The sequence below is a fragment of the Siphateles boraxobius genome, unplaced genomic scaffold (assembly GCF_051911475.1).
Source record: "Siphateles boraxobius isolate OS27281-9 unplaced genomic scaffold, OSU_SipBor_1 77, whole genome shotgun sequence".
In the NCBI taxonomy this organism is placed as follows: Eukaryota; Metazoa; Chordata; class Actinopteri; order Cypriniformes; family Leuciscidae; genus Siphateles; species Siphateles boraxobius.
In genome coordinates, this window is record NW_027509205.1 from 21947501 (window position 1) to 21972917 (window position 25417).

The following is a 25417-nucleotide window of genomic DNA, read 5'->3' on the forward strand; positions in this document are numbered from 1 at the left end:
ATTTTTTTAAACATTAAACATTTTTTAAGGTGGTGGTTGATTGCGATTTCACTTTTTTCATTTTACATAGTGTGTAATGTTGCTGTGGCAACATTTTAACACAGTTGCCACATGTACACCTAAAGAAAACGATACACCGAGTAAACTAAGTTTTGTGAATAGATAAACGGTTGTTATCGACGAAACAATAACTTTAAAAAACGGTATTACTCAGTCATTTATTCAGTTATATTAAATATTTAATCAGGAGAAAACCGTATCTAACAAGCAGCAGTAGCATTTTCATTTCATCACCATTATTTACTTTAGACCGGAGCACATGCAGCTTTCGCCTGTAAAGGTAATGGGCGTGAAGTTTCCGGACTACGTGCGCTACGCAGTTTAGCCAATTACAACACTCCGGCCCAACTAACCAATCTGAGCCCATTGCCTGTTTCTGAGGGAGTGGTTTCATAGAATCAGGAAGTCAACCGGTCGTTCAAATGACAGAGGAGAAAGCGGCTTACAACAAAGGTGAAATTTATGAAAAATAAGGCTTTAAAAAAACTAAAATACACGAAGACATGTTATATTGCACCCCATAAACACAGTCATGCAAAGGAAAAAAGCAGTAAACCCCCCCTTTAAACATTTAAATGAGAGTTTAGAGACCAATAATCGGTATCGGCCGATAAAAGCAATTGTTTTCAGTATCGGTCTTCGGCATCAACACAAGTGATGTCACTCTTCAGATCAGCGAAACTTCATCTACCGCCTCTTTACGACTGTGTGTGTGTGTGTTTGTGTAGATCAAATGTCTTAAAGTGAAGACGAAACATTTTGATCGCCCCCTGGTGGCTGGCTGCAGTATAGTTCATAAACCTCCCCCTTTTCTTGTAAACTAAAAAATCCAATTATGCTTCGAATATTTTTTTTACGAAGATGGTTTGTCATTTTTGTTAATTCTTATCTGACATTTGTTCAAGTGTTAATTTTTTTCCAGTTGGTTTGATTTTAGTTTTTAATTATTTGTGGGCAGGACTAGTGTCAATTTCATTGACGAAATCTATGACGAACATTGTTCGTTGACAACCTTTTTCCATGTCTAAGACGAGACGACACGTCATTAAACGAGAACTGTGACTATAATCAACATGCAATATCGTTGACGAAATAAGCTGAGACTAAAATGTAGTTAAATCAAAACTTTATCAAAATCTCTGTTTTAGTTGAATAAAGAGGGGAAAAACAAGCAAGCTGCAGTTTATCAATCTCCATTTGAGATTTTTTGCTTAAAGTCCCCCTGTAGTCAATAATTTGATCCCTTAAAACTCATCTTTGATCCCCAAAATGACATATTTTTCTTTCATATTGTTAATTTTATTTGTAGCAGTTTTTTATAAAAACACAAAACAAATCCAAGTCTCACAAAATGTTTCCAAAATGACATATTTATCCGTTTTTTCCTTGAAAAAAAATTCTTCATGCCTTAAAGTAGCTTGAATGCAATTCGACACCCTTGCCTCATTTAGTATACTCGGGTCTATCAATATGCAAATGAGCCCCGCCTCCACTCACTCACTCACTCAGCTCAGAGATCCACTCGTTGACGATCACACGTTGATCTGATTGGTTACAAGGAAGTTTGTGACGTCAGAAACACCAGCGACACACATGGTTTGTCTTAAAGCATATTAAAAACTCCACATAAACAACATTAAAAGCTTGATTTTCACCACAGGGGGATTTTAAATGGAAGTGTCATTCAGCCGGTGTGTGTTCCTTCACGAGCCTCTTGTGCTGTTTACTGCCATCAAACCGTCTCAGTTATGAACTGTCATAAATATAAACATGAATCTCAACTATATTTACAACTGTGGCTGTGGAATAAATGCACGTATGCAACCTCTGTGTGACAATACAAAGTCCTTTTTTTTGCTGTTGTTTTAATAGAAAAACATTAATGTAGTTCGGAATTATTGGATTATGAGTAATTAAAAATGTTTTAGAGAAGTTTCTTGTTTTACCAGTATGACAAAAAGCCTATAATAAACTAGGAAACTAGATGAGGTCAAATAAATCATGCGTATGAGTCAGCATTATCTAAATTTGTGCTTATAGGTGAAAGTGCAATAATTCTGATGAAGTGTAAAAATAAATTATTTTAGCAATTACAATTTTGAGTAAAATTATTCAGATTATCAATTTAAACACTATGCAGCATGATGAAAATGTGAACGTTTCTAGTGACTAAAACTAGACTAAACAAAAACAGGACAAGTTTGCCTGAATATGATAAAACTAACAAGTTGATCCTGCGGCTCCACCTCACGATCACTACGGCACAGACTCGGCCTCCAAATGACGTAACCGGTGCAAGATCTTATCGGTTATTTGTGGGATATCTTGGCTTCATTTTACTGTGGAAAGAAGTGAGTGGCTTTGTCCACCCTCTGGTCTCTGTAATCTTCCTCTCGCGTCTGTCTGTCTCGGGCCGTGCGGACACAAACACACCATTCATGCACTGATAAGATCCACACGTGCAGCGCTGACCCAGAAGCAGAACCAGCGGGTGTGCGGGTCCAGTTTAACCAAGGCGATTACAGCGCTGATGTAGAACCATTAAAGACTGACAGTGTTTGCAATCTACAGGACGTCCAGCAGCATCTGCTTCTAGATTCAAATATTACACACTGGAGATTGTTTTTGTTTTTTTCGGCCATTTTTGGCTTTTGACTTGCTTAGTTGGGGAGATTTAATTTAATATTCATCAATATTATTTATCTCCTGCATTGACACCATTATATAAGAACTGAACTGAGCTGGACGATGACATCACAGTTTACTCCAGAGTGTCTATATTCATATATATAACTAAATTAATAACTTTTTTACAACAAAATAAACCATCACTGAACTTACTTAAGCTGGACTGTGACTCTATTTTCTTCTAGAAACAAAAACTTTGTTGCATTATTTTCCTGTTATCTCTGTAAAGCTGCTTTGAAACACTCTGTATTGTAAAAAGCACTGTATAAATAAATGTGACTTGACTTGAACATGTCAGTTACAGAGAAGAAAAACACCTTAACATGACGCAGCAAAGCTTTGTTGCTGTAGTGCCTGTTCTGAATAGCTGACCTGGGGTCAGGTCTTTGTGTAAACACCATTTAATTAAATTGTGTGTGCTTAAGGTACTATAGTTTCCATATTCTGTCCTCCATTGAAACAACAAAAAACACATTTAAATGGTTTTAAAAAATATCAGATCAATCATGACTGTTGGAATCCCATAGACTGAATAAAACAATAGACATAGTGTGTGTGACGTCACACGTAGTGTTTCTGAAGAGCATTTGGAGTGTGTGGAGCTAGTCGTGACCTCAGTGGCAATCCACCTGTCACTCAAGTGGCCACGCCCTTAATTATGCAGAACGTTAAGGCTTAATATAATTTAAACGGATGATTAATAAAAAAAAACACCCCCTCATAGTCTACATGAAGGGCAAAACTAGCCATATAGACCAAAACCACTTTTTGTACCAGGCTATAAACATTATTTTTTCTGCTGTAAAGTTGGGCATTTTAACATGGAGGTCTATGGGACTGACTCTCTTTTGCAGCCCGTCTCTAGTGGCCAGTCGATGAATTGCAGTTTAAGTCACTTCCGTGTTGGGTTCAAGAGAGACCGGAAGGTTGCCGCTTGGGGAATCCTAGTCAAATCTGTTGGTAGATTTTGTTCTGTTGCTTTTAAATGAGAGGAGACTTTGTACAGAGATGATTGTCAGTAGGCATTAAGTGCTCACCACACACTGCTCTTATTGTCTTCTGCGAATGTGTTTGAGAGGTGTTGGATGTACCACATGTGCTGTAGATCTGCGATGTAAGAGTCACCCAGAGGCAATACTGCCTATACGTTCTTCAGCCTCGCTGAAACACTTTACAACCCATAATCCCCCGGGCATGAGACGGCTGAACACGTCACACATGGATGCTGTGTTATTACGGGAAGACCCCACTGGAGCGATGACAAAGGGAGTTACACCGGACACTTTATGGATCTTTGTGTGGACTTAATCAGTATCAACCAAAGAAAGGGTTTGGCTTTCAAAAGGTTAATCTGATCGCTCAGCCAAGCATCATTATTACTTCTTCAGCTGCCTTAGTACTGGAGGTATTTTTCCCACTCATCTTTTCAGTCTTTAAAGTGTTATAATAAGCCACGAACCAAATCATCCAGCTGCGAAAGAGTACAAACTTTGATTTGATGTAATTTTGGATTAGGGATGCACAATATATCAGCACCATATCGGTATCGGCCGATATCGGTTCATTTTTAATGTTATCGTTATCGGCCCGAAAACTTTGACCGATATATTAAAGCCGATAAATAATGTATTATTTCCTTCAGCTGAGACACTTCAGATACACACTGTTGACCATGATGTGGTTTAAACATGGATTTTCATGTTGAGTCTTTTGTTTTTGTAATCAGCCTCTCAAAAATTGTATCAAATTTTGGATTTAGATTTATCAGCCAATATATCGGTTTTCTGCCGATAAATCTAAACCCATCATTTTTGAGAGCCTGATAACAAAAATAAAAGTTTCACCATTAAAAGCCATGTCCCAAACACAATTGTAATGTTCTCTTGATAATTTTATGTAGCCTTTATGAGTCTTAACTGTTGCATTTTACTGTATTTTCCTTTCTGAAGTGATTTCAATCATATTTTAAGCAATTCAAAACATGGTAAACAGTTCGCATCTGAAGGGTCTCCGCTGTATCCATGATTTATCGCCTTTAATACATCAGCCAATTTTTCTTATCAGACCGGAAACGGCAACATTAAAAAGGAACATATATCGGTCGATACCGATATGGTGGCCAAGATATCGTGCATCCCAAGTTTATGCAACCGCCCGAGCAACCAGGCGGTTGCATAATACATTTTGGTGGGCCAATACATTTACATTTTTGTAATGTAAATACATTTTTGGTGGGCCACTCAAACTGAAGTCTGTTGTCAGTCAAAATTGAGTCTACAACAGAAATCGGGTGTAAAAAACAGATTTGCACGGATAGTTTGATGTCTAACTGAACATTCATTCTGCAATGTAGACTAGCTTCCTATTGCCAAGAGACTTGTTAAGCTAGTGGAAACATAACTCGGCTAATATCATTATCAGATCAGCGGCGCTGAGATAAGACGACTGTGGTGTGTGTGAGATCTGGATGATGGCGGATTCGAGGATCATTTCTGGGGGGAAACACCGGAGATTGATTTATTAGGCCTGTGGTTGGCATGACAACAGCGGCCTGTGGATGGAATAGAAGATTGTTGCTAAATTGTTCCATCTGTTCCATTTTCCAGTTGTAGTTGCCCGGGGATTTGTCTTCTATTATTTGATAGATGAACTCCAGGATAGATTCCTCTTGATGAAAACATGTTATCATATCAAGTCAGCAGCAAACTGAAGCACCAGTGATTCCAGTGTCTTACACTGTGTCCCATTTCAGTCAATGGAGGTCAATCAAGAGCCTGTGGGATTGTGACCACTTTATTATTATTTGATATATTAAAAAAAATATATAAAATGTTATTTATTTACAAATATGTATACTTATTTATGTATTTATTTATGCATACATATTTATTATTGATTTAATAAATATTATATTAAAGGGGTGGTTTACTGCTTTTTCTCTTTGCATGACTGTGTTTATGGGGTGCAATATAACGTCTTCGTGTATTTTGTTTTTTTTAAGCCTTATTTTTCATAAATTTCACCTTTGTTGTAAGCCGCTTTCTCCTCTGTCATTTGAACGACCGGTTGACTTCCTGATTCTATGAAACCACTCCCTCAGAAACAGGCAATGGGCTCAGATTGGTTAGTTGGGCCGGAGTCTTGTAATTGGCTAAACTGTGTAGCGCACGTAGTCCGGAAACTTCAAGCCCATTACCTTGACAGGCGAAAGCTGCATGTGCTCCGGTCAAATGTAAATAATGGTGTCAATACTGCGTATCAGTTTGAGCCAAATCAGACCCAGAAAGAGGCAAAGAAGAGAGTCAAGCAGAACCTCCCCAAACACGGCTCTTACAAAACGTTTCTGAATGGTACATTTTTGTATTATTATTATTCTATTCTACTATTATTATATAAGAATTTCGATACGCTGTTACTTGAAAATGCTACTGCTGCTTATAGCTTTTGAGATACGGTTTCTCCTGATTAAATGTTTAATATAACTGATTAAATGACTGAGTAATACCGTTTTTTAAAGTTATTGTTTTATCGATATAATGAACAACCGTTTATCTATTCACAAAACTTAGTTTACTCGGTGTATCGTTTGTCTTACACACACAAAATAGCATCAAACTAACTGGCTACTTGAAAAAACAGCGTTGGCATTGGTTTACGTTCTTGATCAAATGGAAAAATTACATCATAAAGTATACATGGAAAATACATTTACAAAATTAGTACATAATTACAAATTCAGGTCCAAAATGTTTGTATGCGTTTGTCATAGACACACGAAATAGCATAACTAAGTGGCTACTAAAGCCAGCACTGGCATTTGTTTATGTCCTTGATAAAACTAAAACATTACGTCTGAAATTATACATGCAAATACATTTAAAATGATTAAGTCTTACGTCTTACTTACTGGCTGTGGCCCAACAACTGCTGTCTCTGGTTTTAAAGTTGGAACTGCTTCATGTTTTAGTGACAGTTTCTTGTTGAATCCGGCATTGAATTCGTGGAGATTCTGGAAGCTGTCTTCCGTAAAATGCGCAGCACTAAGAGCTAAATTACGATTGTAATTTTCAGGAACATAATCAAACATAAATTGTAGCCATTGTTGACGAACTACAGCGTCCGTAGGAAGCCCGAACACAGAAGACCTGACAGCTGGGTGAAAATAACACACTTTCGACGGCATGGCTACTGCTCTCCACTATAACTCTTCCTCTTCGACAAAGCCGCAGAAATATGGCCATGCCCCCTTTTTTGCATAATCCGGAGGGAGGGTTGATTATGGGTTAGTTACGTATAAAACCCGGGAGTATCTCGTTGTAGTCCCATTCGAGTCGTTTTTGTAGGCATTAAACTTCCTTGAGCTTACATTGAACTTTCAGCGCAGCAACTTTGCAGATACTGTTCATGCACCAACAGCAACATTACACACTATTTGAAATGAAAAGTGAAATCGCAATCAACCACCCCTTTAAAGAAAATGTATATATATATATATAATTATATACAAATATAATGTTTATATTAGAGGTGGGCATAGATTAATTTTTTTAATCTAGATTAATCTCACTGGAATCTTGGAATTAATCTAGATTATTCTAGATTAAAATGGCTCATTTGAATTCTGCCGAAGGCATTCAGAATATGTGTGCTACCCAAATAATGACTAAAAGTAAGTCTTTGAGAATAGTTCGCCTCGCGTAGGGATGTGAATTTCTGCCAAAAATTCCATTCGACAATAGAGGAGCAAAAGTCGAATATCGGTCAAAAAAAATAATAAAATAAAATAAATCAATAAAACGCACAATTACAATGACAGAAAGGGAGGCCAATTTCATCTTTAGCGATTTCTCATCAAACAAACTTTATTAATTGAACAAGTAACATGTTTTCGTCGTTTTTTTTAACATAGTAGGCTAATTGGAAGAAGAAGAAAAAATAAGCACGACGTAGCTACAGCCCGTTTTTGCATAGCCAAACCAGATGCTCGTTAGATCAAAAAATAATGTCATAGGCTATGTCATATGATTTTATGTGAACCTGCCTTTACCGGCAATAGCCTCCTCCTTTTTAAACAAATTAGTTTCAATCAATGTAAACTATTCGTGTGACTATGCCCCTGCGCAATACACACATTACCGCGGGATGGCGGGTGTTCATTTCATAAACTGTACACAATGGTAGCTTATTTATTTTGTAGCCTATAAATTAATGTATATGTCAAACGGATAATGTCATACTTTTTAGGAGTGCTATCGTGGCGTAATAATCTGTTTGGTTGTAAAATGTATTACCTGAATGAAATGAAATCGAATGTATCGTCCTGTGGAATCATTCATTCACAGACAGCTTACGAAGATGTTCAACTAATAAATATCTTCATCGCTGGCAAAAATATGATGCATTTGCAGATTTGCTTTCACTAGACTAAACTGTAGCTCTTGATGTTCTTAAATCTTCCTGTTACGACTCCGTGTCGAGTGTGATTGAACGCGCTTCAGAGTTCAGACGATTCAGTGCGTGAGGAACTGAACAGAACTGATTCGCGAATCGATTTAGACAGATCTGCCAACTTGTTTGATGAAGTCTTTGAACAGAATCGACCCAAAAGAGTGATTCATTTGTAAATTGAGCATCGCTCATGCCCAGAAAAAAGATATATACCTTGTGTCCCTGACAGGAAAATACCCTGCTGCGCGATTTGCGCGAAAATAAAACGATATTCGAAAAAGCTATTTTATGATCCCAACCCATTTTTAGAATAGATTAACGGCGATATTTTTTTTATCGCCCGATAAGAGTCTCAGGTTAACGCAGCACGTTAACGCCGATAACGGCCCACCACTAGTTTATATATAAAGTATTAGGCTACAAATAATACCGATGTTACTTTATTTGTTTGTTTATTTATTATGGGCGTAACAGTGCACTCATTTTACGATTCGGTTACTTGCGATACTTTAAACAAAGCCAAAATAGTTAAACTGATATGTTTTTTTTAATATTCTCATTATTACTTCTAATACATATGGTAAACATTTAACAAAAATTACACAAAACGAATTAATTTAAAGCGAGTTTTATGCCAGTTAATGCCCAAATAGGATTTTATTTATATAGACTAACCTCGAGCTCATAGCAGATCTGTCTGTCCGTGAACATTCAATGCTTCTCGTCTAGACGGTGTTAATCATCACATTCCAGATCAGACCGGTATCAAAGCTTTAAAATTCACTTGATCTGTACGAAACACTTCCAGTAAACACACTCATTGCAATTTAAAGTTTCACATCTGTTTCTGCCTTCTTTGCTTTATCGTTTGCCAGCCACGGGCTTTTGTACTGACAGATAAACTTAGTCATATCCTAAAATATTCATTAAGACATCTTGCTTGTGGTATTTTATCCAGGTTATGTTTAAAAGGGAAATATGTTTAGTGCATATTAAATTGCAATGATAATAATATTCTTTTTTTATTGTTTTATTTTGGGGTGAAGTTTAACCCAGACATTTCTTGATAGTTTTCTCATTTTTATTGTTTATTGCATCACAACAGCATAGTCCTACTTAATTTAACTTTAACGGCTCAGGAAACTGAATCTACAATCACATGAGAGCAATTTTCCAAGGTTTTGTTGTTGCGTGACCTTTGAGATGCCGCAACAGCAGATGGTGTCTCTTTTATCTGTATTCTTAGGTTACTTTAATGTTTTTAGCTGATTTAGTGTAGAGATCTATCCGATCTCACCTGCTGCTGAGAACACACACACACACACACACTTGTGCTTCTGTAATGCTGTTTGCATTAACCGTCTCACACTGCCGGAATCCGTCGGCCCACAGAAAGCCCATCTGGAACACAGTATCTCAGAAACAAATCATACAGAGGGTTTGGCGATACACCTTGTTGGCTTTCCAATGGTAGATTGTAATTTATCGACTTTTATCCCAGCTCAGGATTTATTTCCAAGTTTTTGGCTGTTCCTCTCATAGACTGTAATTGGGTAGCATTTGAAGCATGTGCTTGTTTTCCAAAAGACTTCAACAAAACACACTGTTTCTAGCCAAGTTACGTAACTTAGCGCCTTTGGCGAGGAGAATACGGAAACTAAGACTAATGTCAATTTACTTATTTTTTCGAAAACTTTAATTGTTTTTTTAATAAGGTATACACTTCGAGCATGAGGTCTGAAGAGGACCAAATCTATCAAATACACTTTTGACCGGTACTGTACAAACAAATGTATATAATTAATTGCAAACTTTGAGTCAAATTTAACATTTGAAAGTCTAGGTTATATAAGACCAGCTGGAAATGATCACTTCAAACTGGTCTTGTGTTTTGTAGAGATATGTGTCTTTGACAACTTTACATAATTTTGTGTTTATTTTATGCTCTTCAGACCTCATGCTTTAAGTGTATGCCTTATTAGAAAACCAATTAAAGTTTATGAAAATCAAGCATGACGTCTGAAGAGGTTCAAATATACACAAAATAATGTAAAAGTCGTCAAAGATACATATCTCTACAACACACAAGACCTGTATGAAGTGATCATTTCCGGCGGGTCCACTTAACCACACTTATATGTAATCTACAAAGACTGTTATTTTTCATTTTCATTTTGATGGAAGGTCAAGTGCATTGAATTGTAATAGGTATCCCATACATATAGAGCACTCAGAAAATATGCTTCAGAATATAGTTTGAGACACAAAATAATGCAAGGCAGTTTAGAAGTCTCATGGTATGATCTTGGATCAGTTTTTCCAAACAGCAGGACTCAACAATTGAGGGTTGATTTAAGGTCGGGGAGAAGCACTGTCCCGGAGTAATCGGAGAGGAGCAGATGTGTCGAGGTCGTCTGCTTCCTTATCTGACTTTTTCCACTGTTCTTTCTGTCTGTTTGGCAATGGAAATTCACAGAAGTGGTTCTGAAATTCACCCTGGGACACAGTTGGTCCTAAATCAGTTGGCAGTATTCTTTTGTTTCGCAGCTCGCCTGAAAAAACGCAGATAAGGCAGTTCTTGTGCGCTAGCATGAGTCTGCCTTTAGCCTCCATCAGCATTGCATTTATATTTTTGAATGGTTTAATGGTGGAAAAATTGTTGCCACATTGTGGCTCTCTTATATAATCTTGGAAACAGTGCCGGTAAATGTTGATGAAATGGTTTTGGTAGTGAAAACAGAACTGCAAAAGTTGGTTTTAGTGTTATTTGTGGTTGATGCATGTGTTCAGGTCATCCTGTTAGCATTAGAAAAATGTTGCAATGCTTAATGGGTACTTAGCGTAGACCAAAAATATGCTGCTTTAAAAAAGATTCTCCCTGCATTCCTTGATCTCTTTTCCCTTACACGTTCCTTTTCTCTTTCCCTCACCTTCCTCATTTCATTTTTTTCCCATTTCTCCCCTATTTTCTTCAAGGTACTCTTTATTTCCTTCTTTCCGTCTCTCTAGCGTTCTTTCGCTCTCTCTGTGTTTGCCAGAAGGAGGTTCACTTCGTAGTCTTGGCAGCATTTTGTGTAATAAACTCCACACTAACGCTGGCTCATAAACAAATAAACCCAGGCACTCTGTGACGTAATTTCATCAAATCCTCCCCCGTGCTCTCTTTGCCCTCCTACAAGGCCAGCAAAGCCATCTGTCTGTGCGAAAGGTTCTCAGTCTTTGTAAACTCTCCTCTGGTGTCTGCCATAATTTTGTATTTGTGTCTGTGATTCCACTCTCGTGTCATGACATCATTCTGAAAGCTTAAAGCTCTTTGTAGACAAAAACAGATGGCTGAACTTTTAGCTGGAAAGGAAACAATGCCTCTTTGGTGCCTTGTTAGCTTTGGGTATTAAGTTGTAGAGGACAGGTAAGGATATAACAGATTAAAAAGGTTTACCAACAATTGCTATGTTGACTATTGTGGTTTACAACGATACATTGGTTACCCTTTACAATAAGGTTCATTGGTTAACCTTAGTTAAGAATGAACAATACTTCTTCAGCATTATTAAATTTCAACATTTACTAATATGTTGTATTCTCAACTCAACTGTTATTTATAAAGCACTTTCAAAACCATTAGAATGGACCAAAGTGCTGTCCATAAATGGTAAATAACTCTAAAATACATAGAAACATAAAATAACATCAAAACACAACACCAAGAAAATCATACAACCAATCACTCACAGTTCTCAGACCTTATTAAACGCCAAAAGCTTGGTAAAATAAATAAGTCTTTAAGTCCTTTTTAAAAGTATCCATGCTTGATGAGGATTTTAAAGATAATGGCAACACATTCCAAAGTACAGTTAGTAAATATACGTTATATTAGTTAATGCACTGTGAAGTAACACGAACAAACAATGAACAGCTGGATTTTTATTAACTAACACTGACAAAGATTAATAAATACTGTAACAAATGTATTGCTTATTGTTAGTTCGTGTTAGTTAATACATTAACTTAGGTTAACCAATTAACCTTATTGTAAAGTGTTATCGATACATTTGTCGCCAACTGCTAATCCCATTTTCCCATTTGATTCTAGGGTTTCTCCTTCCAACTGAAGAAAACCATGAAATCTGCTACTTACAGCACCTGAAAGAGATTTACATAATCAAGACGCAATGGAAGAGCCGTACAAAGATTCTGTAGCCGTAGACATGGCGAACCCCCAGGAGGAGGCCACCAACACTGATGCAGTTGGGAAACTCGAAGGAGAAGCCACTCCAATTATTACAACCGAGACATGGAATGTCAGTTCTCCAACCATCACAAAACGATCCCTATCACCCCTGCTAACAATACAAGGCACCCCAGTCGTGACCCCGGTTGCTGAGTCTCCCAATGGTGTTGCCCTAAAGGTTGCTACAACTGTGCTTCAACCAATCTGCTTGGGAGAGAGTCCAATGATGTTGCCCATCCTTGCTGGTCCAGCTGCCTCTCAAGTTGGACAATCAGGGACAACTTCATATCTAATGACTAGTCAAGGGCCTGTATCCCTACCTCTGGTCTTGGAACAACAAGTCCTCCAACATTTGAATCCTCAATTACTTCAACAAACAGCAACTTGTCCTCTCCCTCTACAGAACAACATACTGTGCCAGAACCCTTCCCTTGCTCTCGGACCACCTCCAGTCCTTGACCAGAAAGGCTCAAATCCAGTGTTGGATACTAGTCTACTGACTCTTCTTCAGAACCCTAACTTTGCAGCAATCTTGCAGGACCTCTTCCCTGGCCAAGGGAACTCTTCGCCCGGTTGTCACCAAGCGTCTTCCCCGCAAGTAGACCTCGCGTCTGCGTTTCTTTCTCCTCCGCCTCTTACACACCCCTACATTTCTCCACTAGCCTCTCTGGTGCCTCCAGCCACCCTCCTCGTGCCCTATCCTGTCGTGATCCCACTTCCAGTGCCTCTTCCAATCCCAGTGCCAATCCCAGTGCCGGTCTCAATGTGCAAGGACTCAAAGATTGAGGTAGACTCCCCTAAACCGGCTTATACTTCGAGCAAAAGCACACAGACGTCACCCAGTGACATCTCCCCTCATTTGACATTAACCAACAGGGAAATGGCACTAGTCCAGCGACCTTTTCCCTCTTGCTCGTCCCCTGTAGCGACAGACGGAGAAGTGCTAGACTTATCCATAAGGGCGCCTCAACTGTCAACGCATGTTGATATTCCACAAGGGATCCAAGCGTTTCAGCAAGACAGTGTACTTGATTTGTCTGTACCTAGTATAAGAAAGACATGCATCAAGTCTTGTAGCACGTATGGGCCATTGGCTCCAGAGCGAGAGAGATTGTGTCACATTGGGGGCGATGTTAACAGTGGGGCTCTGGCTCTTGGGGTTCTTCGACCGGTAGATTGCACGCCGAAGCTAGATACCAAGTTGCTGAGTGGTTTAGCATCTCTAGAGTTCAGCAGACAGCACAAGTGGGTTGTGGATAGCGGTCATGGTAGCGCTATGGCTGAAGCTGTACATAACTCTGCGCTCACCGGAAGCGGAAACATCGAGATCGTCAGCACGTCGCAGACTGCCAAAGTCATTGTGTCGGTCAAAGACGCCATGCCTGCCATATTCTGCAGCAAGCTAAAAGGATTGTCAGGCGTTTCTACTAAGAACTTTTCCATAAAACGTGACTCAAGTCAGGGGGGATTCGCAACACTGCCCAGGATCCCGGGGGATCAGCGAGGAGAATCAAGTGACCCGCTCAAAAAGATCTCCAAAAACAGAGGTATCAAACTGAAGAAAGTGAGCTCCCAGGAGATTCATATACTCCCAATAAAGAAGCAGCGACTGGCAGCGTTTCTACCCAGAAAATAACACATGCTCTTGCTTTCAGAGTGAGAAGAGAAAACCAAGGACATGGGTAAAGAAACAGCTACTGAGGTGTAGCTAGAGAAGTAGCTACTGTGAAAATAATTGGTCTGAGAAATTTAACCAGGGTATGATGATGCTGAATGCATTCCTGGCAGAAAAAAGGCCTAAAGCTTGTTTTCCAAGCTGTCCATATGATTTAGACTGATGCAGGCTGCCTCTGGCCTGACGTATGGCATTTAATCCATTCATTATAAAGCATTCATCTGAAGTCAACAGGATAATGCTCCAAGTAAAAGAACCAATCTGAACAGGCCAAACTGCACTACTACTGATATTCTTTAGCATTTGCAGCATTAATGCCAGAATCATTTCCCTTCCTATGCATTTTGATTTTGGTCACACAACCTCATGAATGATTCATCACACTTAATCTGCATTGCCATTTATATGCATGAGATCCGTTTTGAAACCTGGCCAGCTGTCAGCGAGAAACACATCATGTAGTGTTGCTGACAAATTCTCCTCTTGCTAATATGCTTTTTTTGACGAACTCTTGTTCTCCCGTCGCTGTTTACACTTGGAGTGCAAGACGTTTCCCATTTTTGGTCCTAATGAACTGTAGAAGGGGAACCGTGACCTTTTGCTTCCCTAATCACCGTATTAATCAGTGGGGCATTGGAGCGGAGGATCCTCTTTGAAGAACAGGAGGGGTAAGCAGTTAGCATGGCAGCCTGATAATGACTTGGCAAAGCGTAGACTTCAGTTTCATTAAGTCTGATGATCGGAGGAAATGGTTGTCAGTAGCAACCATTAGAGCGGGGGGGACCTCCCCCATCCGCCCCCAATGAAATTAAAACTAAATAATCATCAGGGGTTCGTCCCTAAATACAACAAATCTGAGTGAAATGGCTTATTAATGCTGTTTTTATGGCCGTGGGTTCAACTCCAAGTCATTTTTTAAATTATTGTCCGCCAGCTGTGTGAACACACATACAAGGAGAGTTTAAGTTTTAACAGTGTACGGATTTTAATGGTGTTTATAACGATACCTACAGTGTTTTGGGTGGTGAACTGCCTAAAATGGACTGCAAGAGTTTAAAACTAAATCCCTTAGCAAGCATCATGGTCATTTTTTCATTCTTTAGGCTATACATGTTACTGGTCTCATTGTGCAAGATTCATCAGTGTATGTTATTCCACGTGTTTGACGATGAGATGACTTTTATTGTCTTTCTGGGTGATGTGAGCAAGGTTGCACAAGCAATAGGCTAACATTAAGGATATTCAGTCATTGTTTTAAGCTGCTGTTGCAAATCTTGATAATAGATAATGCAGCACTTAAAGCTTAGTAACATTACTGGAATACAGTTTTCCACAATAATAGAAAAATTGAAAAAGTAAGCATTAACATTTGAATATGGGGAGATGCTCTCGACCTTCAGTCTCAGTCAAAAGTGTGTGCTGGTAATATTTACAATTAGGGCCGACTTCATTTTCTCTCTTCTCTAATGGATAAAATCAAGTGCCACCCTACATTTACTTTTCATATTTTATTAAAAAAATAAATTGTGATTTCTGCTTCATGGCACTAAAATCTGTATTATTGTAGCTTTGATGTGGTTTTGAGTTTGATTGATAGCGTGAGGGTGTGTATCGAACCGCAGGTTTCCACCCTCTCATTAACCTTCTGATCATCCCAGCCAGTTTAGTAATCAACTTATTAAAACAGTTGACAGACACCAGATCACAAACTGAACACTGAATCAGACAAATTAGCCCAATGAGCATGTCATAACTTAAACAAGATACCTATATAGAGAGAAAAAAACTGTTTTTAGAACCTTTTTATTGGAGATTTTTGCATTGTGACATTATTATTTGAGACAAATTAATTTTCCCTCTTATAATTGTGTCTATGTATGTGTATATTTACTACAAAATACAAATTTGTAAAATTTTGTACTAGTAAACCAGTCACAACGTGTAAATACTTTACAATTTAAATACTGACTTTTTGTGCATTTAAATAATGTGAATTTGGATGGTAAAATGCCTGGTGTTTATGAAAATAATTCCACAATGCAAAATACAGGCTTCATTTTCTTTAAGAAAAATCTAATGGCTTATTTCTGATCATTTTGGGGTGCAATATGACCTGCACATGCTCTCGACAATTCACCCAAAATAAAATTTCTGAACAACGTGAGTGAACTTAATAAATTAAATATTATTTTATAGCGAACGTGTTACATTCCAAAAATATGGTGTGTATTTAAAATAATTAGCTGGTAACTTTTAAACGCAGACAGAACATCTGCCAAATGTAAGAGCATCTCCACAACTAAATAATCTTGATCTTGGGCTACGGCCAAACCAAGATGAGTCTAATTTGGTCACAGATGAAAGATTTAAGTAGCAATATAATGGATTGGCTCAGATGAGACTTTCCTTCAGGCCGTGAAACGAGATCCTGACACTCCCTCAGAATAGTCCAAAGAAAAAAAAAGAATAGGAAAAAGGGAAATAATGAGCCAGGGTTCATTTTGACATGTCAGTATGAAATGTGCTGACTCGTGTTTGTGTGTTTGTGTATTGAAATTCCTGCAGAAGGAAAGTTAGAAAGGCGTCTGAGTTCAGGAGAGGTTTTCATGATGAACTGATTGAACTTTCTCAAAATAGCCGCTTGACAGATTTCCTCCATTTTCACAGTTCACTCAAGAATTGGTTTATACAATTAATTCAATACATTTGATGAACTGTCCTTGTTTTTTTCCGGTCAGTACTGAAGTGTGTGTGTGTATGTTTTTACTGTAAAGCCTTAAATCATTTCCCGGCCGGCATGTGATATATTTTCACTCTTCCCAGATCTACACGAAAGAAAAAAACAATCACCATCAGCATGAATACCAGAAGTTTATGAATAAACCATGACTGTTTCTATGATGTGAATTAATTTATGTGTCAGATGACCCTCCAACTCTTTTATAGATACAAAAAGTTTAAGTATTGAATGGTTTTTTTTGTGTGTTTTTTTACCATGAACAACTTTTGTAAATAACTGACTGGGTAAAAGAATGAAAAAAGAGAGTCTGGTGATGTTTTAAATTATTTATTTATTATTTGTATCATTTAAAATGTTGAAAATGTGTACGTGACGAATGCATTAGCTTTAAAAATTTCATGATTAAAAACGTCTCTGGTATCAAGAGCGAAGCTTTTGTTTTTTTTCAGTTTTCGAACATTTCATGACAAGTATTGATATTCAATCATTTGCTTAATCTATATGGCACAACGTTACGAATACATTTGATTTTTTTTTTTTTTTTTTACAAAAAAATGAAAAGTTCAACAAAGAAACAATAGTCTAAACAATCACATTCACAACTAACATGAAATGCTACGATACAAAAGATGGAAAAAAACCTGAGAAGTCTCAAAGTAAAGCAAGGCAGTTTTTAAAATGGACATTTCCTCCCGGTAAAAAGCGCTGGAAGGCAGTTCAAGATATATTCAACAACCAATACGTAACGTATCGTCACATTTCCCACCTCCATATACAACGCGTTTAGCTTAAAATATTTCTTCTCTACAAAATGTACATTCCTGTTGCTGAGTTTTATGGTTAAACCCATAATACACCATTGACGTCAGATCTATCAATGCAAGTGATAAAATATCAACATAAACTTCAGGATAAAGACTGGAGGCCAGTGTAAAACACACCGGCATTCACATTACATCGAATTCCCACTATTTTAGTGATATTTCTCATAGTTCAATGACACCTACAGCTGAAGTGATGTGTCTGTTGAATACTGTCCTCCAGCAAGTGTAGATGCCAGGTCTGAACATCTAACGTAACACACACATCAACCCGAACATTCCCAAGATAAGAGCTCGACGTGAAGGCCTCGGAGAAACATCGAGTTTCTGTAACAAAACTGACGCCAAGTCAAACAAAACGCTCTGGAACGTCGATACTCGTGACACTGAACCATTTCCCCGTCCTTCACTTCTTTAAAGAGACCTGGAGGACTGGAAAACAAGAAGCGATAGAAGAAAAATACAGCAGACGGAAAACTATAACGATCATTTATAATCAGTGCTGTTCACTGATGCATTTCAACTATTATGGGCTATACATTAAAGATTTATGCATTTGAATTGCATATACAATTTCCATTCATTTGGCTTACACAGCTTTAACATAAACTGATAAATCTGTGTATTTTTCAGTCATACATTAATAATAACAATTTTAAATACACAATAACCATATTTATCATCAACATGTCCAAGCCGTTTTAATCTCATACATTTGAACTTAAATAAATATTGCTTGTTCCACAGCCTGACAAATTTTAAACATGTTTATACTTTTTAACTGGATACATTTTTCACATATATGCTGTTCAATGCAATTTGAAAATGTGATTATTTAAAGAGAATAAAATAATTAATAATATTTTTTTTTTGGAGTGCAGAAATTTTTCCTGTTTTTGGTTTATGTATGACTGAAGAATATGAAAATATAATCACTTTAAGTTTATTAGTTTAAAAGTGTCGAAATGGATGGAAATGATATATGCAATTCAATCACATAAATCTTAAATTTAGGCCTGAATATTGTAACTGGTGTGATTCACTACTTTGAGAATGTTATTCTACATTATTGTGTTGACATGTTTAGATGTGTGGAAGTGAAAACTTTGTGGATTTACACTCTTAAATTTCATTTATGACCAAATATCTTGGAAAGGAAACCCTTTTCATCTGTCCACAGAAACAAGCTAGGGTCAAAAATAATAATAATTCTGCCATCATTTACTCACTGACTGTACGAAAACGTCTTTTTTTTGTAGTTGCTTTCAACGGAAGAAATAAAATCGCACGGGTTTGATGTCAGAACTTTCATTTTTAGCGAACTTTTCCCGTTAGATGCGAAAACATGATGTGTGTAACTCGAATGCGAAGTGTTTGTTTGACGCCAACTAAACACACAAACAAGACTTGCAAGATTTTTGAACTTTAGGACGTCACAGGGAGGTAGAGCGATTAATCGGACTCAAAAACGGCCGTTATCCATGAGATAATCGTCCCGTAAAGCCTCGGCATCTTTGGGGAGACGAGATCGCAGGAAGTAAGAACTGACTTCCTGTTGGTTCCTGACGAGGAGGTTCGAGGTTCGTTCCCAGAGAGCGGCACTAGTGTTCCTCAGGTTGAACATGAACGTCCAGGAGAGATGGTGTGTGTGTGTGTGTGTGTGTGTTTATGGAGAGACGAGCGAGCAGCACACAGTGATTTCCCATCAGCCCCCTCTGTAGCAGCGTGTGTGTGTTTGGTGTGTGTGTGTGTGTGTTTCACTGCTTCCCCTGCTTGAGTCTCTCGATGTGATGGCAGAGTTTGAGCGCTGGTCCCAGTTTCAGACCCATGTACTTCATCACCATGTCGCTGCGCAGTAACATCAGCGCCTTACCGTCGATCTCCTGCAGAGAGAAACATTTACCGCTGATGATGTCAGAACCAATAAGAGCTTCCGATTTATGTGACCAACCTGATCCTTTAAAAACTTAAAAAAATGTCATTACAGACCTGTATGACTTTATTAATTCTGCAGAAGAAGAAGAAAGCTGAGGTCTAAACAACATTGGACCGGCACCTCACGATCCGATTCTCCAATAACAATCACTTTATTTATCTGCACTTTGATCTTTAAAACTTTTGCAGACCTTATACATTGACAAACAACTTCATTACCAGTGTTGTGGGTAACTCATTACAAGTAACTTGAGTTATGTAATCAGATTACTTTTCAAGTAACTAGTAAAGTAACGCATTACTTTTATCAATTTACAACAAAATATCCAAGTTACTTTTTCACATTTATTGACTGACAAATCTCCTGTCCTCATGTTGAGAGAAATAAAGTGAGGTGTGTGTGTGTGTGTGTGTGTGTTATGCGTAAACATGATGGTTATTTTAGTTCTAGAATAAATCTGAACATGCATTCTGAACACTCATCTCACTTGCACGAAAACATTCAGTATTCCTCAAAATGAATAAAAACAGTAAAATGCAATCTCAGAATTACACAAATATACTTTATTAACCAATGTCTTTGCTGCTGACCTAAAGTAATCTAATTCAACCATACGAATAAACAAAAATGACTTTAGATTAGATTTAGAAATAAGAGTGTTGAACTTCTCCTGTTTCCTGTTGTTCTTTAATCAGCAGCAGCTGAAAGGTTTGTTTGAGCGGCGCCCTCTACTGTACAGGAGTGAATATGCATTTCCTTCAGCCTGAGGCTTATTCACTTCACTTTTGGTGTTAACATTTGCCAAAAATAGAACTTTTTTGTGGTTATTAAAAAACAAACACGCAAGCCCAGCCAAGGTGAGAAAAAGTAACGCAAAAGTAATGTAACGCATAACTTTTCATAAAAAGTCACTAAGTAACACAATGTTGTAATGCATTACTTTTAAAAGTCAATTTCCCCAACACTGTTTGAAAGGTAATATTTGAAAACGGGGCACTTTAATTCAAGCATTCTCAGTATTTAAATGTAAATCGAGCTGATTTAGTAGCGCTGTTACTTGGTTTCTCACAGCGGTGAGTCTGTCCAGACAGTGTGTGTGTGAGTGTGTGTGTGTGTGTGTGTGTATCTAGCCGGTGAAGTCTAAACACAGATGACGCATGTTCCCGTTCTCCCCCTTACACGTGACTGGTTTACAGTCCGATATAAAAGCGTGAGAGAGTGTGTGTGTGTGTGTGTGTGTGTGTGTGTGTGTGTGTGTGTGTGTGTGTGTGTGTGTGTGTGTGTGTGTGAAGGTGTCTCATTGATTCACTGACGTGTTTTCTGAAGAGCTCAGCGTGCGGGGCTAGGGCTGTGGGATCCGCGTCACACACAAACTGCATCACTTCCTCTATGGACCAGGAGGACGGGCTCCTGCCGGGGGTTCTGGGAAGGTCCCGCTCCGCCGCCTCGGGACCCGTAGTCGAGCTCGCGGCTGGAAACACAGAACATGCGTTTGATTAGCAAATAATGCAGTTTCTTCAGCCTCGGGTGTGTTTCCCGAAAGCATCGTTAGCCTAATATGATCCTAAGTTCTGTCGTTATCATCAGTTTAACGAGTCGTGTTTCCCGAATCCATCGTTCCAACAAACCGCATCGCAGAGTTGTGTGTTCAGCGACACTCTCGACCTGCGGTTAAAGCAGTTTCTAGTTTGCATGACGTGTGACTCAATAAATCCTGATCTTGAGCAGAATAAGCAAACTGACATTCAGTGCAATCTGTCTTTTATTTACAAAACATACAATACATTTACGTCTTTTAGTTTGTCAAGAGATTTAAAGTGTTGTTTTTGAAGAGTGCGCATGTGTGAACGAGCTCTAGTGCGCAAGAACGAGTCTATGATTGAATCTGGAAATAAAGCAAAATAACTGAGAAAAATTAGAAATGTTCCTCAGATGTCTGTAATTTATAGCAAAGCATCTTGCATTAATTCGATCTCAAACAGATTGATTAACAGTAGTTATTACTCCATCACCTGCGTGACATCAGCGCGGGTGAACGACCAATTTGCGACGACACGGTTTCGGGAAACAGTCGTGACGAGCTCGTCGATTACACACACCATCGTTACTTTCTAGAGCAATTAAATACTCTCTTGTTCCGCCTGTTTTGTTATATACATTCCTAAAAAGTGCCTAATAATATTTCTTTACTGAAATAACATCGGCATTATAATTATTATGATTTTTATGACTATGATATGATGATTGATTTTTCATTATCTTCATGATATCGCTAGTTAAGCAGCGAGTGACGGCTGTCTCTAGAGTTTCTGGAGATCTGAAGGTCTTAAATGCGTCATACCACCAAAAACTGGATTTGTTCTTATGAAATGAACAGTTTGATGGCGATATAACTGAAATATCATATATTTACAATAATTATTTATATAATTCGATTTTTTATTGAAATATAATTTTATAAAATAAATATTTAGTTTATTATGCATTGTACAATTATTTCACAATAATTAGTTACAATAATTATTTTATTATATATTTGGAATTATTTACATTTCTAGTGTTTTATTCATGTTATTTTACAATATAGTTAAAATAATTATTTTATTACATAATTTGAATTCATTTTTTTGATTTAATTATTTACAGTATTTGTTATTCATATATATATATATATTTTTTTTTTTTATAATTTCTTTTTATTTATATAATTATAATTATTTAGATGCTATGATTTTACTTATTATTATTATACAATCGTTTCAATTTATTTATTTATATAATTAGAATTTCACATTTTTATGGTTTAACCAATTATTTACAATATGTATGTTATTTATATAATTACATTTATATATAATATATATATATATATACACAGGTCCTTCTCAAAAAATTAGATAAAGTTCATTATTTTCCATAATGTAATGATAAAAATGAAACTTTCATATATTTATATATTTAGAATAAAAGACCTGAAATATTTCAGTTGGTGTGCAATGAATCTAAAATATATGAAAGTTTAATTTTTATCATTACATTATGGAAAATAATGAACTTTATCACAATATGCTAATTTTTTGAGAAGGACCTGTGTATATATATATATATATATATATATATATATATATATATATATATAATTAGTATTATTTACATTTTGATGATAAATGATTGATAAAATAATTTAATTATTTTCTTTTCATCAACTCACAAACCATACTTTAGGAAACCCTGGATCAGATGATTTAAAACAAATGAACAAATGAATGAATGAGTCTGACAGCTTCACACACATAAACGCTCACCCTCCACGCGCCTGTGTGTGTGTGTGTGTGGGGGGTTGGAGGCCTGTCGCCGTAGAGGGGGCCTGTTGCCATGGTAATACGGGCTGCTGGGTGCTGATTGATATTCGGAGGTGCTTCTCAGGGTTTGTGGGCGGGGCGTCATGGAGTTGGAGGCGGAGTCCATGAAGCGCTGCTCCTTCAGTAACCCGTTCTCCTCTGGAGGATGAGTCTCGGCTGCACACACACACGCACACGCATGCACACACACACACACGCGCACACACATGCACGCACACACGCACACACACATACACACACACACACACATTTTCTTCATAAATCAATAGAAATTGAGTTTTCAACAAACTATTGAATGCAGAGCAATCACCAAATTAAAATTGCAATCAATCAACTTTATGCAGTGTTGATGGTGATTAATCTTGATTTTGAATTTGTCTAAATTTGCCCGCCTTTCAAAGGTTTTAAATAGAGCCGAGTTCAGTAAGTTTATCATGTAATGGATCTGTAATATTAAAGATATTTAAAGGAGTAGTTTACTTTTTAAAAACTTTTGCTGATAATTTACTCACCCCAATGTCATCCAAGTGTCCATGTCTTTCTTTCTTCAGTTGAAAAGAAATTAAGGTTTTTGATGAAAACATGTGATGCACGTTCGTGACTCTCCTGTTCGGTGAATGAACGAAATGACTCGGAAAAAGATTTGTTCATTTTGATGAATGAGTTCGAACAGGAGAGTCACGAACGTGCATCACAGAACAGAGCAAGGCGAGCATTTATGCTTATAAAACTTAAACTTTTTTACTTATTTTTGAAATGAGCGATCGTTTCGCAAGATAAGACCCTTATTCATCGTCTGGTATGGTTTAAAGCCCTTTGAAGCTGCGCTGAAACTGTCATTTGGTCCTCGAAACGTTTGTGTCCTATTGAAGTCCGTTATATGGAGAAAAAGCCTGGAATGTTTTCATCAAAAACCTTCATTTCTTTTCGACTGAAGAAAGAAAGACATGGGCATCTTGGATGACATTGGGGTGAGTAAATTATCAGCAAAAGTTTTTTAAAAAGTGAACTACTCCTTTAAATATCTTTATTGTTGTTGTTTGGAGGATTGGGAGGAGTGGAGAGTGAGGTGACGAGAGAAAGGTTAAAAGAAGTTCAATTACTGAATACCTTAAAACACTCAACACCCCCAAAGGACATATTTCAAATTACAAGCTCTATAATAAATAAATAAATATATAATAATAAATGTTTTGTTTTGGGGTTGTTGTTTTTTTGTGAGGTGGGGGTGTTTGTCTGAATGTGTATTTTGTAAAATTTCTGTATGCCTGCAATTTTTTTACATAAAAAAACAAAACAATTGTCCCTGTATCTGTGAAGTGCTGTACCTTCTGAGGGGTGTGTGTCTGTGTGAAGGAGTTTCGGGGAGAGAGGAGCGCAGTACGGTGGAGACTCCCTGGAGATCCTCTTCACTGCCCTGATCAGAGACGGCCCGTCCGACAGCAGCTCCTCCTTCACTGAACACACACACACACACACACACAACATCACAAGGGAGTGATGCAATGTCACACACACCAAAACAAAAACACTTTCAAACACGGAAACGCACGTTTCAAAGTAAAATAACAGGTTGTAGAAGTGTTTTTCAGAGAAATGAGTATGTGACCTCAGCATGTTTCATCAATATCTGCAAACATATTATGGTATTTTTATGCTTTATAGAGTGAAAAAGTTACATACAGCACCTTTGCGACGGATCGTATCATCAGACAAGGATATAGAGGTGATAAAAGTACCTGATTTGGCGCGCTCATAGTTGTTGTGTGGACTGAACGGTTGACTGCTGAACAGATTATCACACTGCAGGTGTCGACACACCAGTTCCAGGAAGCGTAACACACACCCGGCGCTGGACGCTGACGGCAGCTTCACCAACCGCGTCCCACCATCTGTTCGGACTAGACACACACACACACACACACAACAACACGTCATTACTGGGAGTGCTTTAAAATCAGCAGGTTTGTGTTTAGAGGAGCAATTATGCTTTATTACATGTTCATCTTTCTTCTTAGTAGGGCTGGGTATTGTTCAAAAAATGTTTATACCGTTACCTGAACAATTCTTTTTTCGATACCAATTTTATAAGCAGATAATGTTATAGCAGAGGCTGTTACATTAATGTGAAGAGGGGAAAAAACAAGAAAGCTAAATTGTTAATGCAGCCAACATTAAGGATAAGCACACTTTAGATATCTAGTTTATTCTGAGTTAATTCTGTTTTTCCTGGGGTTTTTTTGTTTTTTGGGTGGTTCTATTAAACTTTGTTATTCAAAAAGCATGTGTAATTAATTCAATTCATGAAAATTGTTCAATTTAACAGCAATTTATTAACAGTTTAACAAAAATTTCACTTTTTTTTCATCAAATTCTTTTTTTTTTATACCCAGTTCTGTGATTTCTGTTTTATTTTGTCCATATTTAATTTGAATGGTTTAATCAAAAACATATCT

General features: G+C 37.5%; 2 protein-coding genes across 2 annotated transcripts in view; one reads left to right on the plus strand and one right to left on the minus strand.

The window, feature by feature from the left end:
• The window catches only part of rai2 (retinoic acid induced 2), a 23844-nt gene extending 6578 nt beyond the window's left edge, over nt 1–17266 (plus strand). The window contains exon 2 of the mRNA XM_077217996.1: nt 12290–17266. Within this exon, the coding sequence (XP_077074111.1) occupies nt 12369–14063 (1695 nt within the window). The 5' untranslated portion in view covers nt 12290–12368 and the 3' untranslated portion in view covers nt 14064–17266. The remainder of the gene's footprint in view (nt 1–12289) is intronic.
• The window catches only part of LOC143725517 (polycomb protein SCMH1), a 45051-nt gene continuing 36787 nt past the window's right edge, over nt 17154–25417 (minus strand). The window contains exons 11-15 of the mRNA XM_077217986.1: nt 24701–24862; nt 24290–24418; nt 22905–23117; nt 20913–21070; nt 17154–19546 (exon numbers count right to left, since the gene is read on the minus strand). Of these exons, the coding sequence (XP_077074101.1) occupies nt 19421–19546; nt 20913–21070; nt 22905–23117; nt 24290–24418; nt 24701–24862 (788 nt within the window). The 3' untranslated portion in view covers nt 17154–19420. The remainder of the gene's footprint in view (nt 19547–20912; nt 21071–22904; nt 23118–24289; nt 24419–24700; nt 24863–25417) is intronic.